The following is a 14,569-nucleotide window of genomic DNA, read 5'->3' as shown; positions in this document are numbered from 1 at the left end:
AAAACACAAAATCCACAGCCAAGCATTTTATGTGCAAACATTAAAGATGAAGACAAAGGCATGCATGCTGTCATTTACCCTTCATAAAGCATTTGCATGACAAAGATGAGTAAAAATAATGTTTGAAAAAGGGGTGGAGTGAATATAGCAAGAGGAGAGGGAGAGAAAGACAGAGAGAGAGAGAGACTGAGAGAGAGATCATGCTCTACTCCTCAGCAAGGCTGGAAGCTTTGGTTTAATTAAAACAAATAAGACGAGGGCAGGGGGACTGAAGGCCTTCTGAGGAGACGGAAAATGTAATCTTGCTGTGGCACGACACATGGACATATCAAACCCCCTTGGCATTTCTAACACAATCACCCTCATACTAAGAACACACACTGTCCAATTCCTCTCATAAACACAAAGTATGTTTAAATGCACTTTTTAAATTTCAATTTCAGTCATGTTAAAGCTTTTTAGTCCAACTAATTCTACCAGTTAAATTCAAACTTGCACTGCCCACATGAGCACCAAAGCTCAATGTGCTAACTGCAAGGTTACAGCATTGACGGTACACTAAGATTTCCACACCGAGCTGACTTCAGACAGGCAGGCAGGCAGGCAGACAAACCCTTTTGTTGAAATGCATGAGTGTGTTGCATAGCTAGTGGAAGACTGCCATTGCCTTTCAGAACCTCGGGCATCAGGCAGAATGCCAAACAAGAGCAAGTGCAGTACAAGGCCAAGATCCAGGGTTGCCAGACACAGCGCTCTTGCACTGGACAAAAGAGAGCCTTGTTCAGCCACTGGCACCTCACACACTGAGATCTAATGGATGTACCATAACAGCTCTGAGAAGATAGCGCACACCCAACACCTCTCATGCTTCCTTAAACAAGTACTGCAACACATACTGAATAAAGTGTTTGTTCTGAGAAATGTAAAGTCGTGTGGTGGGTCATGTCTCACTGACATTTATTTTGTGGGAGTAATTTAGCTATCTACTCAGAGGTGGAGTGCTTATTCCAAACTTGGTAGAATCCCACAATCATATGTGTGCTGCCTTTAATTCTACCTGGGAAGGTCCTACTTACGAGTTCGGAAATCAGAATTATGATGTGATTCAAGTGATTTTGGTTTGAATAAAAGGACTAGGCAACCTTATAATTCTTTCACTCTTTTTCACATTCCGACAAAGAAAGGAAACGTATCTAGCGCTAATGCAACCAAATTAGGCACAAAGCATGCGCATAGAGCAATTTAGATTTTTTTTGTATTTTATCATTATCATACTACCAAAGAAAATGTCTGAAAATGTAGTTTGCTCACGCAAGCCAGTCCCCTCACAAGTAGTATTTTCTGGTAAGCTTGATATCTATTCTTCAACACAAGTACACAAAATTCATATAAACAAAAATGTACAGTCAACATAGACAAAAACTGTGGAAGGTAAACTGTCATTTTTGCACTACTAGCAGCAATAAAGAAAGTGCAAAGATAATGATTGTTTTTAAACTTGATTTTTGAAGGTTTTTAAAACTTACAGACTAAAGTCATACAGGTTTAGAAATACAAGTACTGTAAATTAGATAGAATTCAAATTTAGAGGTAAACCATCCCTTTTCATTGACAATGTTGACTGTACAAATTAGTTTATGGCCAATACCAATTTGTGCCCACCATGATTCATTAATTGACACCGGGGGTGGTTCTAGGGTCAGACATTTGGGGCTTAGCCCAGATCTCTTTGGATACATACTGAATGGGGCCATCCTTTGATGATATTTATAAATATAATACACTTTACATTAAATGCTACATCTGTGAGATAGTAAATGTTATTTCTATTTATATAGTAAACCTTTACATATGACTGAAACTAAAACTAAAATGTCCAACTAACTTTCCTCTCATACGTATGATCAGAAATGGCATGCTTTAAACACTATGTACTTAAGAACCTGATTAAAAAAAAAAAAACACTACAATGTCCCTATCGGCTTTCCGTAATTCGATGCACACTGTGCACAATTGACAGTTTTATATTCATTCTTCAGGTGCTCTTTGAAAAGTTCATTTAGAAGCATCCTGTAAATAGACTAAAATAGGTGCTTATGAGAAAATAATTGTTGCTAGTCACGCCAAAGTTTTTGCAAACCCCCCCCATGAAAAAAACATGATCATGACTTAAAGTTTGCAAATTCCTCGAGCACATCTGTATATATTACTCTTTGTTTTCAGAGTTATACACAGGTGGCCAAAAGTTTGGAATAATGTACAGATTTTGCTGTTTTGGAAGGAAATTGGTACTTTAATTCACAAAAGTGGCATTCAACTGATCACAAAGCATAGTCAGGTTTGTTTAATGAAGCTTATCATTGTCCTTGTGTTTGTTTTTGAATTGCCACAGTATGCAAAAAACTGGCATATCTTAAGGGCAATATTAGGTCAAAAATCGCAAAAAAGAAACGGCTTTCCTAGAAACTCAACAGTCAATCATTGTTTTGAGGAATGAAGGCTATGTGCTTGAAAATGCCAAAAAACTGAAGATTACATACAAAGTTGTACACTACAGTCTTCAAAGACAAAGGACAACTGGCTCTAACAAGAACAGAAAGAGAAGTGGAAGGCCAGATGTACAACTAAACAAGATGATAAGTACATCAGAGTCTCTAGTTTCAGAAATATATGTCTCACATGTCCTCATCTGACAGCTTCATTGAATTCTACCCGCTCAACACCAGTTTCATGTTCAACAGTAAATAGAAGACTCAGGGGTGCAGACATTATGGGAAGAATTGCAAAGAAAAAGACACTTTTGAAACAGAAAAAGGTTAGATCTTAACCCTATTGAGCTTTTGTGGGATCAGCTAGACTGTAAGGTGTTTGAGAAGTGCCCAACAAGACAGCCACATCTATGGCAAGTGCTACAGGAAGCTTGGGGTGAAATGTCACCCGAGTATCTGGACAAACTGATGGCTAGAATGTCAAGGATCTGCAAAGCTGTCATTGTTACAAGTGGAGGATTTTTTGATGAGAACTCTTTGTATTTTTTCAAATTGTAATAGTAATTTCATTGTGATCTGTTGAATGCCACTTTGAGTAAAAATCTGTATATTATTCCAAACTTCTGGCTGCCAGGGTATATCTTATTATTTGGTACTAAAGCCGCAATCGCATATAGCGAGCAGTTGTCTTGTGTGTGTTCACAGCTGACAAGACAGCGCATATACTTTAGTGTCATATATTGATTATGGTGTTATTTGGTTTTATTAATACTGTGGTACAACATTTGTATATTGCTTAATATTAAAATACATTGTTAAAATATAAAAGTATAATATGTTTTAGTATCAACTGATACCAAAGACTTTCTGAAATCACTAAAAGATGACAAAACCATTCAGGGCTTTACGGAAAACATTAGTAGCTGAAGCCCCAGAAGCCCAGCCCTATCGCCGCCCATGATTGACTAAAATTCATCATAGTAATTACAACACTATGGTGGAGTTCATCTCTGAAAATACAATCATTCCGATGTGACTTTAAGGCAGCAGTCCCATGTGGAGGGGTGAATAGTCTGAGTATTTGAGGCCAGCTGGTCATTCATTCACACTTTCCTGCTGTGTGGTTTTACTGTAGGTCAATGCTTGTCTCCCTGGAATGCTCCCTCAGGAATCCTCTTGGTTCAGCTACCCCTTTTCAGCTCCCCAACCCCGCTGTGACTATGACCCTCTGCTGCCCTAGCACTGGCTGAGGGGGAAGGGGCCGATCTGTCCGTCATTGTGACGGACGGCCCTGCCGCACGTCTATAAACTTTAATAGGTCTTGTCAGCGCATGCCAAGCTGCTTGGCATGTAAGAAACACATGCCAGTTGCCGGCAAACACAATGACAGTGGGATTTATTTGATTTTCCCCCTCACTCGTGGCCTGAGCGATAGGGCCCTCGTGTTCTCCAGGAAAAAGAAAAGCTTTTGTTAGGACGGTTCATGTCAACCTGCCTGCAGCAATATACTGTAAATTCTGTATGTTGAGAATAGGGCATGTCCTTTAAATGTGCATTAATGGAAGCCAAGCGAATGCAAAACAGGGTTACCAAAAGACTGTTTAACCGAGTACCCTGAAGAGCAAGAAATTAAAACGATTTGAGAAAACTACTTTTGCGTCAAACATTGAAGGAATAGTTCACCTAAATGTCTTTTCAATACAACAGCAGCTTATAGTGCCTCCATTTAAAGCTTAAAAAGGACCCAAAAAATAGAAAAAAATTTCCATACGTTATTCCAAGTCCATGAGCGCGATGAGAGAAGCTCATTCACAACGATCCATGTGTGCACACGAGACATTGTGGCGTTAAGCGCTAAACAGCGCATGTTCTGGTATGAACGCTCACGGTATGGACACAGTATCCATAAAAAACTAAATACTAATAATTTCTGTATACAAGAAACAAACAATATATTTTGGAACAGGTTATGGTGAGTAAATAATGACAATTGTCCTTTTTGGTTGAAATATTCCTTTAACGCTTTAAGCTCTGAAAGTGTTTTTCTGTTTCAGGGCAATGCCCAAAATTAAAGGCTTATAAAAAATAAAAAAAAGACTCCTAGCCTAAGAAACTGTGGAAAAATCTCACGCGCACACACAATAAATCATAAATAGTTATAGCAATACAAAAATAATTCGTCCTAGTGTCCAAAAATGTCTTTAAGTGTCCAAAAGCCTCTCCAAACAAATAAAACATAATAATAGTACATAAGAAGTATCTACACATGCAAATACAACAATGACTAAAGGTATGCTCTCTCTCCAAAATATGTAGGCATGAGTAACAAGATCTCATTCCATTCCATTCTCCCATTTGTGCCATCATTTAGTCTGTGTCATGTACTTGGCATAATTTCCTGTTGGCCATATGCTATTAGAGTAAACGATCCTCTCTGCCCATATCTGGATGACTTTCACCCTAGTTGCATCGATCTGAAACCTAATACGATTGGTGTAGTGTTCCATGTTGCTGGATAACGTACTAGATCATTTCTGATGAAGTCATCTGATCCAGGAAAGCTAACGTGTTTTTAGCCAGATAGCATATTGTTTAAATGGTATATTCTGTTTATTTTTCATTAAGTTATATAAGAATGGAACACTTTCAAAATTCAAAGCAGTTTTGGTCATAATGCCTACATGTATTGTAAAGTACAGCTTCTAAGCTTTAAAACAATACCTATTTCATGCTGTCAAGGCTGTAGTTATTAATATTTAGATGAGTATTTATTTCTTGGCGGGCCCATCAACAGGGTCTCTGACTGTTGTTATTTTGCTAGAATACACATGACCAGGCCCAACAGATCTGATAATGTTTCAGGGTACTTTCACACTGCAACCTTGTATTTTTGCAGTGACCTGGCAAACAGTCCTTATGTTTTACCAAAAGTGGATTATGGAATTTTAACCTCAGGCATCATAGCGAAATCTTGCATGTTTACTGTATCTGATGGTTAACACAGATGGAACTTCATTGGTGACTGGCAACAATTAGCCTATTAGGATGCTGTTTATCATATAATTGCTAATGACCACAATTTGGAGAGCAACATCTGCTTGCACACATCCATCAATGATTCATGGGTTCAAGGCTAAATGACGTCAGAGCCAAAGCATCATTCATGAGCTATTTAACCAGCCAGACCTTTGATTACCCACCAAAACCTAATGTTTAAAACTGAGAGAATTTACCATCACAGTGCCTCCTCTAATATGACTAATTTTCAAAGAAAACACGATCCTTATTATAACAGTGACTTGTTCTTTTTAAAAAGGAGGTACATTTCTCATACTAGCCCAGTCATTTAAAGGGATAGTTCACCCAAAACCCAAAATTATTGGTCAGTATTTGCTTACCCTCATATTGTTCCAGGCGAGTTGAGAGGTTTGGGTAGCTAGAGCACCTGTTATCCCATGAGACACCAGTTCCAACACGCAAGCAACCTACTCTTCAAACCTCTCGAGCTCTATCTACATCATCTACTCACTGCCCTGAACTTCACCTCTGTTACAATATAGGCTTCAATGCAATGATAAAACACCTGCTTCCTGCAATACTGATTACAGTCTGTGCTCTTGTTTCTTAATATCAACTATCTGGCTTTTGGCTTCTCTTTTTGTGGCCTTTGTGGTGTCTTGCATGGGTCATCAAATGACCATTTAGCTGAACTGTAAAGACCCTCTGAATGGGTGCCATGAAAAACAAGTAATGTGTATTTGAACTAAGCTACCAATTTTCATAGTTGGAGCACTGAAGCAAAAAAGTCACAAAGGGCTATTCATTGCAAAAGTCAGGTTCTGGAAGTAAAAATGCAATTTATTTTCTCAAAAGGCGAAATTGATTTTTATCGATACCATATACCGATGGTATATACTTCTGTTGATGCCATTACTTCACATTATTTCAACTTTAGTAGTATAAATCCTATTTAGAAACTACACTACCCATGATCCTAAAAGGGAAAGATCCAGCAATCAGAGAATCACTGCGAACAAAGTGCGGCAAAGGATCTCTGCAGTGACCTCCCACTTCCATGATCTGTGAGTGACACAAGCGAGTCGGTTTCACTACTCTTTCAAATATCTGAAACTTACAATAAGATATTTCTGCATTTATAACCAACAACTTTAAATCAATAGTTTAATATTTTCCATCGTTTTTAATGTGATTACGCTGTTCACGATGCTTCATGGGATTGTAGTTCATTCCCTCATGACATATGTTCAGTACACATGCTTTGTCATTTAGTCAGATCTTCAAATACTTTTTTGCTTCAAATCACAGTCTGTAACGTTGTAATTCAACTTAGAGCTAGTTTGTTTGGTACGTGGCTTAGAACTCTTCTGAAATTTATGAAATCCCTTTGGAACAAAAACCAATGGGAAAATTACTTCTGGAACAATGTCGGCTGAAAAAGTGGGCGGGCACTTTTGGTGCTGTATTAAGTCGAGCCAATGAATCGGATTTTAAAACAATGCGCATGCATGAAAAAGTGTTTGCTCCGAAGTCGTCTTCAGTTAGAAAGTTGTTCTGAGTGTCCAAAGCCATGGGATAGCCAGTCCTTCATAGTATCTACTGTAAAATCAGACTCTCTTGACTTTACGACACACACTTCCTCTGTATTATGTGGTTTCCAATTTTCTTTGATTATTTAAGTCTGCCTGTGTCTCTTGTGCCATTATTGACCCTTTCTGAGAGAGGTGTGAAGCTAACTGTTTTCAGATGGGCTGCTATGGCAGTGTCTTGAAAGTTAAAAGGAAAGAGAGGGCGAGCGTGAGATGCCACTTTGAGCACCCCTTTCGAACATCTCTCCAGAGACTGCACTCTGTAGATTAAATTACTGTGAAGTCACATGAAAGCAACTGTGCTTCTGGGTTCTTTTAAGCAGCAGATTTCAATGGTGGAGTGCTGCAGTTTTTAAAAATATGTTTAACAGTATATATTGTCAGAATATATTGTCAAAATTTTGCTTGCTTAATACTAGGCCTGGGTATTGATACAGATGTCCCGATTTGATTCCTATTCACAAGCTTTCGATTCGATTTGATATAGATTCATATGGGTATATTTTAGTTACAATGTCTAAAGAAACCCTCTCCCAGCTAATGCTGTTAATTATACAGGGGACTTTCTAACTAGGTACATTACAAAAATATATATTTTTTACAAATCACATTTTATTTGTTTTTCATAATTTTGGTCACATTTGTGCTTTTAAAAAAATGTACAAAAACATGTATTATATAAATAAATTATATTGTATATATTATATTTTGTCACATTTATTGTTTCAGGCATTGTTTATACTATTTACAAGTATTTACATTGATTTGTAGAGCACATGCTAAAAATCCGTAATGCCTCTTTAAAAAAAAAAACGCCATTTCTGTAAAGCGTGTCTGTAAATGAGTGCATATAAACGGCTCCAATGGCTTCTTTACCTCATCTGTGCTATTCGCAATTAGAATTAGATGTTTATGTTTTGTTGTTTTTGATCAACAACTGACTGTAAAGAACAGAAAGGATATTAAAAGAGACATTATTTAATGACAAATGGATTGCATCGTTTGGAAACACATTACACGGAACAAGTCTTTTCCAAACTTTTACTCTTAACACACAGTGAAAGGATGATTAACTACTACTTCGCCACCATACTACTCAATTACTGGTGAGTGAAATATGAACATTTACCAGCCAGTGGTACATTTTAAGCCATTTTAAGTCGCTGTAACATATAAAGGACGGGCAACGAGGTGGCGGGAACCGGCTGAACAGTAAACAAAGTTTAATAAAAAATGTAACATAAAACAAACAAACAAACACACACACACACACACACACACACACACACACACACATGCAACGCAGCCACGTGCATCTCTCTCTCTCTTGAACTGGTGCCTCCGGCTCCCCTTTATCTCGCTCTCCTGCTGATCAGCTCATTCAGTGGCAGCCGTGCATCATCGCGGCCCGGCCACACCCTAGTCCTCGTCACAGTCTAATTTGGTCTAATTTGCAAGTGATTTACTCTCATTGTAGTTACAGTAGTTGCAAAGTTTAAGTATCGATAATGAGGTCATTCAAATGAAGATCACGATACGTAGGAAAATCAATCCTTTTCCCTAGACATAATCGATACCTGTCTCCACTCTTTGCTTTTCAAGCTATGACAACAAACCTTTCCATGGAGCAAATAGGCGATGAAGGGAGTGCCAGACAGTCCTCTTGATTCCCAGTCTCCCTTCACCATTCCACTGACCAAAGTCAAAGGCATAAGTTGGCGCAGGAAAACCGATTATAGCTATTGCATGAAGACCACCAGTGTGCAGAAAACGGGTCCAGTTTATTTAGTGTATATATTTTCTGACTTGCACGACTCATTTTTACTAGTCAACTAGTCAGGTGGGTCAATGTTTCCCTAAACTTTTTTTTTATTCATGCTGCATTATAATGGATGATGCAGAAATAGTCATTGCATGCATGAATCTGGCAAACATTGACCTGTGGTGTCTGACCAGGCCATGTTTCCCTCTCTACACCTTTTCCTATTTCCTTTCTTACTCTACTACTATGCATATCAATAAAAGCCCCCCTAAATAAATAAACTCCACTTATACAATTTCTATGGCATAAATATAATTCATGGTGCACAAGTCACACAGAAAACACCATGTCTAATTGTTTTGTTTATTTGATCATCATCTCCAGAAATCCACGTGGAGTCGAGCCAGCAAATGTTTTAATGGTCCAGGAATGTACATACAGTCTTGTCTCAAGAGCTACAATAACAACAGAAACAAGGCCCATCCTCTCTCATCTGGTGGTAAAAAAAGTGGCAAAACTCACTGCTCTGTACTCTATTCCCAGTGGCCTGCAACAGCTAGCCTCTGGGAAGCTGTATAAAATAAGTGCAATTGTAGACGTCGGTATCCACACAGGCCATTCTGGAGACAGAATGCTATTTAAAGTGTTTTAGAGGCACATTGGGCCAGCGTGAATGTGTCAGCAGGTTCTCTCTTAACCTGCTTAAATTTCAAGATTGTTTCTCACCAAAACCAAAATCATATGCCTTCAGAAGACTTGGAATATTGTGCACGAGCCGCATGGACTACTTTTATGAATCTTTTGGGTCTGTGGCAGGGCGGAGGGCGGGACCGGGTCGTGATCCTACACACCCGGTCCCGTATTAGGCTAATCAAGCCTCCGAGGCAAAAAGGTCGACTGCAGGGTGTCGTGCGGGAGAGAGAGATCGTTAGCGGACATGTCCGTCATGTGTGTGTTTGTGTCTTTCCCGCACGATACTCTGCAGTCGGCCTTTAAACCTCAGAGGCTTGATTAGCCTAATACGGGACCGGGTGTGTAGGATCACGACCCGGCCCCGCCCTCCGCCCTGCCACAGTTGTCCTTTTTTTAAATGTAAAATGAGGCACAATCCACTGCTATTGTTTTGAATATACGGCCACTATATTCGTTAAAACATCACCTCTTGTGTTCCATATTATCACTGGGGTTCTAAATACAATTATTAGTTAACTATTTCATGATTTATTTCTATACACAATTTACAATCATATTTCATCAAACTACACAAGGATGACTCTAAGACATTATAGATATTACAGTTTAATTTTCTGTTAATGCATGATTTTCTGTAAAGCTGCTTTGAAACGATGTGTGTTGTGAAAAGTGCTATACAAATAAAAATTACCTGACTTGAAATTCAAAAGAGTCAAGTGGATGATTTATCCTTAACAGTTTTATTGGTCTTTCTTTTCTGTGTCAGACAGTGAACCGTTAGCTATACTTACCCTCCCATTCTCAGACTGGACTGTGACTGCTGAATCTTGGTGGTTTGCCAACATAAATGGAGTTCTTCTAACTACACACCCTGACAAACATCTAGTCTGTGACACCTTATATTAAAAGCTGAGTAGGAGGATAGAGGGCAGGGCTCAATAATGAGGATGGCCTGATGACCCGGGGGCAGTGTGAAAAGGTTTGGGTCAGTTAAAGGAACTGTCACTTGCTCAGTCGAACTAGTGCTGTATTTATGCCATTCAGTACACATGCACGTAGAGCTGCTGAGCAAGTTAGTGAAAAAAAGATTGTACACAGAGGATGCGTTCTTGCATTAGATGAAGCGTAACAGAATGGAACAGAACGCAGGGGACTTGTGACGCTTTTTGAAACTATTTTTAACTTGACAAAAACACGCAACGTTCAAGACTTCTTTCTGACAGTGTCCTGCCAAGTTGTGTCTATGCCTGTCAAGTGTCCTGTATGGAATTACTTTATAGCTGTATAATTTAAAGCAATTATTGCAAATTAGTTATGCAACTTTTAAAAAAAGAAACACTATTTGTTGCAAACTTTGCACTGTAAAGGATCTTAATGTTTGATGAAAAAAGGTAACACTTTACAGTAAGGTTTTATTTGTTAACATTAGTAAATGGATTAGGTATCATGAACTAACAATAAACAACATTTTTACAGCATTTATCAAACGTGGTTCATGTTAATGTATAAATATGTTATTGCTTATGGTTAGTTCATAATGCATCAACTAATGATAAGTAGTAGTATTTGTTGCAATTAACATAAACCAAGACTGAGAAATTATTGTTTAATGTTACTTCATTTTAGCTAATGTAGTTAACTAATGTTAACAAATAAAACTTTATAGTAATGCATTACACTATATATATATATATATATATATATATATATATATATATATATATATATATATATATATATATATATATACACACACACACACACACACACACACACCGATCAGCCACAACATTAAAACCACCTGCCTAATATTGTGTAGGTCCCCCTCATGCCATCAAAACAGCGCCAACCCACTCACCACAATTGTACAGAGTGGTTATCTGAGTTACCATAGACTTTATCAGTTCGAACCATTCTGGCTATTCTCTGTTGACCTCTCTCATCAACAAGGTATTTCCATCCACAGAACTGCCACTTACTGGATATTTTTTGATTTTGGCACCATTCAGAGAAAATTCTAGAGACTGAAAATCCCAGGAGATCAGCAGTTACAGAAATATTCAAACCAGCCCATCTGGCACCAACAATCATTTTTTCCCCATTCTGATGGTTGAGGTGAACATTAACTGAAGCTTCTGACCCGTATCTGCATGATTTTACGGACTGCACTGCTGCCACACGATTGGCTGATTAGAAAATCACATGGATGATTGCTGGTGCCAGACAGGCTGGTTTGAGTATTTCTGTAACTGCTGATCTCCTGGGATTTTCCCTCCATTCCTTCCTCCATTCATAAAGCCATGTCCATCCCTCCCATCTGATCTGCAGTTTGCTCTTACCTCATTTCCAAGCAAAGCAGAAACACATGCTTCAGAGGCATCACAAATGGCGGTGAGGTCGTGACCCCCCTCCAGGGCTAACACCAGCCGGCCGCCGGCCAGTCCCATCAGCTGCTTGGTCATGTAGCCAAAACCTGCCAATTGAGAGACACGAAATGCAAGTGGGGGTTAGCGCTCGCCCAGAAACTGTGGTTGCTGGCCCTCAATCAAAGGAGCAAGAGAATGAAGAAAAGAAAGAGAGAGGGAGTATTACATCACATTTTCTTTTTAAAGAGAAGGCACTCTGAATTTATATAATATAATAACATATAATACGAGGCAGGATTGACCTTAATAAATGTTGTTTATTATTTTGGCTCCAGGCATCTTTTGATCTTTGTTTGAATATATGTATCCGAATCTTAGTATAGGGATCTTTTTGATGAATATATATTTTGTAAATTTTTTCTCTGGCACGATAGGGCCCATCTACACATTCTGTCCAATGAGATATTCTGTATACAGATAAACAGCCTATTAGAGAAAAAACAGGACGTACTGCCATTGAGAACCCAACACACACTTTATATTAACGTGTTTAACTACATTGTAAAATACATACAATACTATCTAGTAATTGTGTAACTACTGTACACGTTGTTCTGCTAAATTCTGACAGCTCTATAGTCTATACATAATAAGTAGATTGTATCAAATGCTAAAGTACATATATCGTAGGTCATTTTTTTTTAAAGGGGCCATATTTGTCCCTTGGAATTGACTTTAAGGTGGATTTTCTTTTTATATCTATGAGGGCTTTTTTAACCACCAAAGAAATAAAAAATAAAATAAAAAAAACATGACATCAATTTGACAAAATGCTTCAATTGAATCTAATGAAATTAATTCTGAAATGAAAAAAAAAAGAAAAGAAAGGCTGTTATACATATAAAATCAAATACAGAAGTAGCTTTAAATAATAAAGATAAAATAAACACTGCTGGAATTAATTTAAAATAATTTGCCAATCGTTATATGTTAGATCATTGATGTTAATCTTTTTTAATAACTGATTTTAGTTTTTTTCCATATTATTCCATATTTACACTCAATATTTGCAACACAATTCATCAATTCATGTATCTTACAGCTACAGGTCACTACAATGTCTATCAAGGCCCATAACAAATAACTAGATTGGCTTACTAGAATATTATGAAATATATATCATGTGTTAGATAACTTTACTCCCACATTTTAAGTATAAACCATAGGCTATTTTGGCCCAGCGCCCTGGTTATTTCCTGACGCTGACGTAATCTTTCTTAAGATAAGCATGCAGGAAAAGAAAAATCAATGCTGTCACAGGTCATTGGGCTGTTCTAAGATCAGCCTGTGGAAGAAATCTGATTTAAAGTTACTTTTATCAACAGGAATGGCACCAATTCAGACCGGACAACCTGCCTTTCTTTAGACTCTAGGCAAATGTTTTAAATGTAGCACACTCCCCCTCCCTTTGAAAGCAGAACAGTGTTTGTACTTCAGTGTGCATGTATTCAAGCACTCTCAGCCTTTACCAGGAGATGTAATCTGTAAGAGTCGCTTTAAGATATAAGCAGCAAAGCCGACTAATGGGATAAAAGCAGCCTTTTGGACCCCAATAACAAGTGTACTATAATCATTAAATGTTTGATATAGAAACAAGCCAGGAATGCCATCTTGATGTTATGCGCAGATGGGAAAAATATAAGAAAGGATTGCTGGTGGCATATTCCACGAATACAGTATCACTTTAGTGTGACACTACTTATATAATAGTTCTGTAATAATTAACTCACCCTCATGTTTCTCCAAACCCATATGACTTTTTCATATGCCAAACACAAAAGGAGATCTTTGAAGGATTATCCCGGTCCAAGTTTTCAAAATAACGGCAGTGGATAGTGTCTCATAAAAGTAGTCCATACGACTTGTGTGTCTTTTAAAGGTATAGGAACACTTTTGGTACAAAAACAACCCAGTAGAAGTGATTTTTCAGTAACAACCTTGACGTCCATTGAGTGTTTATGAGTGAAGCTCGCTCAGTTGCATGCAAGTTCACACAAGTACTTGCGTTGTTTTTAAAAGGGATGAAAATGTCATTTGTGTTGAAAAGGCAGAATAGAATATTTATTAAAAATTCTCCTTTTGTGTTCTACATTAGAAAGAAAGTCATTCAGGTTCGAAACAACATGAGGGTGAGTAAATTATAAAAGAATATTTATTTTTGAGCGAACAATTGCTTTAAAATTGTGACACCCAAGAAGTAATCTCATTTTGACCCATGACGGGAAGGTAGAGTTTAGTAAATAATCTCGTTCCATTTTCACAATTTTTATACAACTTTTTGTGTTGACTGTATTTGTCAAGCTCAATCATCAATCCTGTAACAAATTATTGTAAGAAAAAATGATCAAATAAATTATTTAATTTAATTAAAAATATTTCATCAATAATTACAAACCAGCATTTGGTCCAAAAACTAGCTAGGCGCTACTGAGTTACTGCTTAATTCAGGCAAAATCTGCAATCCTGTGTGTTCTGGCATAGCTTTCAATTCTTTAAATGTCCTAATGTTATAATTTTAAGACTTTAATTTTATATTTTTAATGTTCATGGCTAAAATAAAAAAGAATAAATAAATAAATAATAATAAAGAAA

General features: G+C 37.5%; 1 protein-coding gene across 2 annotated transcripts in view; it reads right to left on the bottom strand.

Annotated features, from left to right (window-relative positions):
• Positions 1-14,569, bottom strand: part of LOC127654795 (histone deacetylase 4-like) — a 255,719-nt gene that overhangs the window by 9,954 nt on the left and 231,196 nt on the right. For both annotated transcript variants that reach the window (XM_052142223.1, XM_052142224.1), the window contains one exon: positions 11,891-12,024. In XM_052142223.1, the coding sequence (XP_051998183.1) occupies positions 11,891-12,024 (134 nt within the window). The remainder of the gene's footprint in view (positions 1-11,890; positions 12,025-14,569) is intronic.

Source organism: Xyrauchen texanus, chromosome 14 (assembly GCF_025860055.1).
Source record: "Xyrauchen texanus isolate HMW12.3.18 chromosome 14, RBS_HiC_50CHRs, whole genome shotgun sequence".
In the NCBI taxonomy this organism is placed as follows: Eukaryota; Metazoa; Chordata; class Actinopteri; order Cypriniformes; family Catostomidae; genus Xyrauchen; species Xyrauchen texanus.
This window is presented reverse-complemented; position numbering and strand designations above follow the sequence as displayed.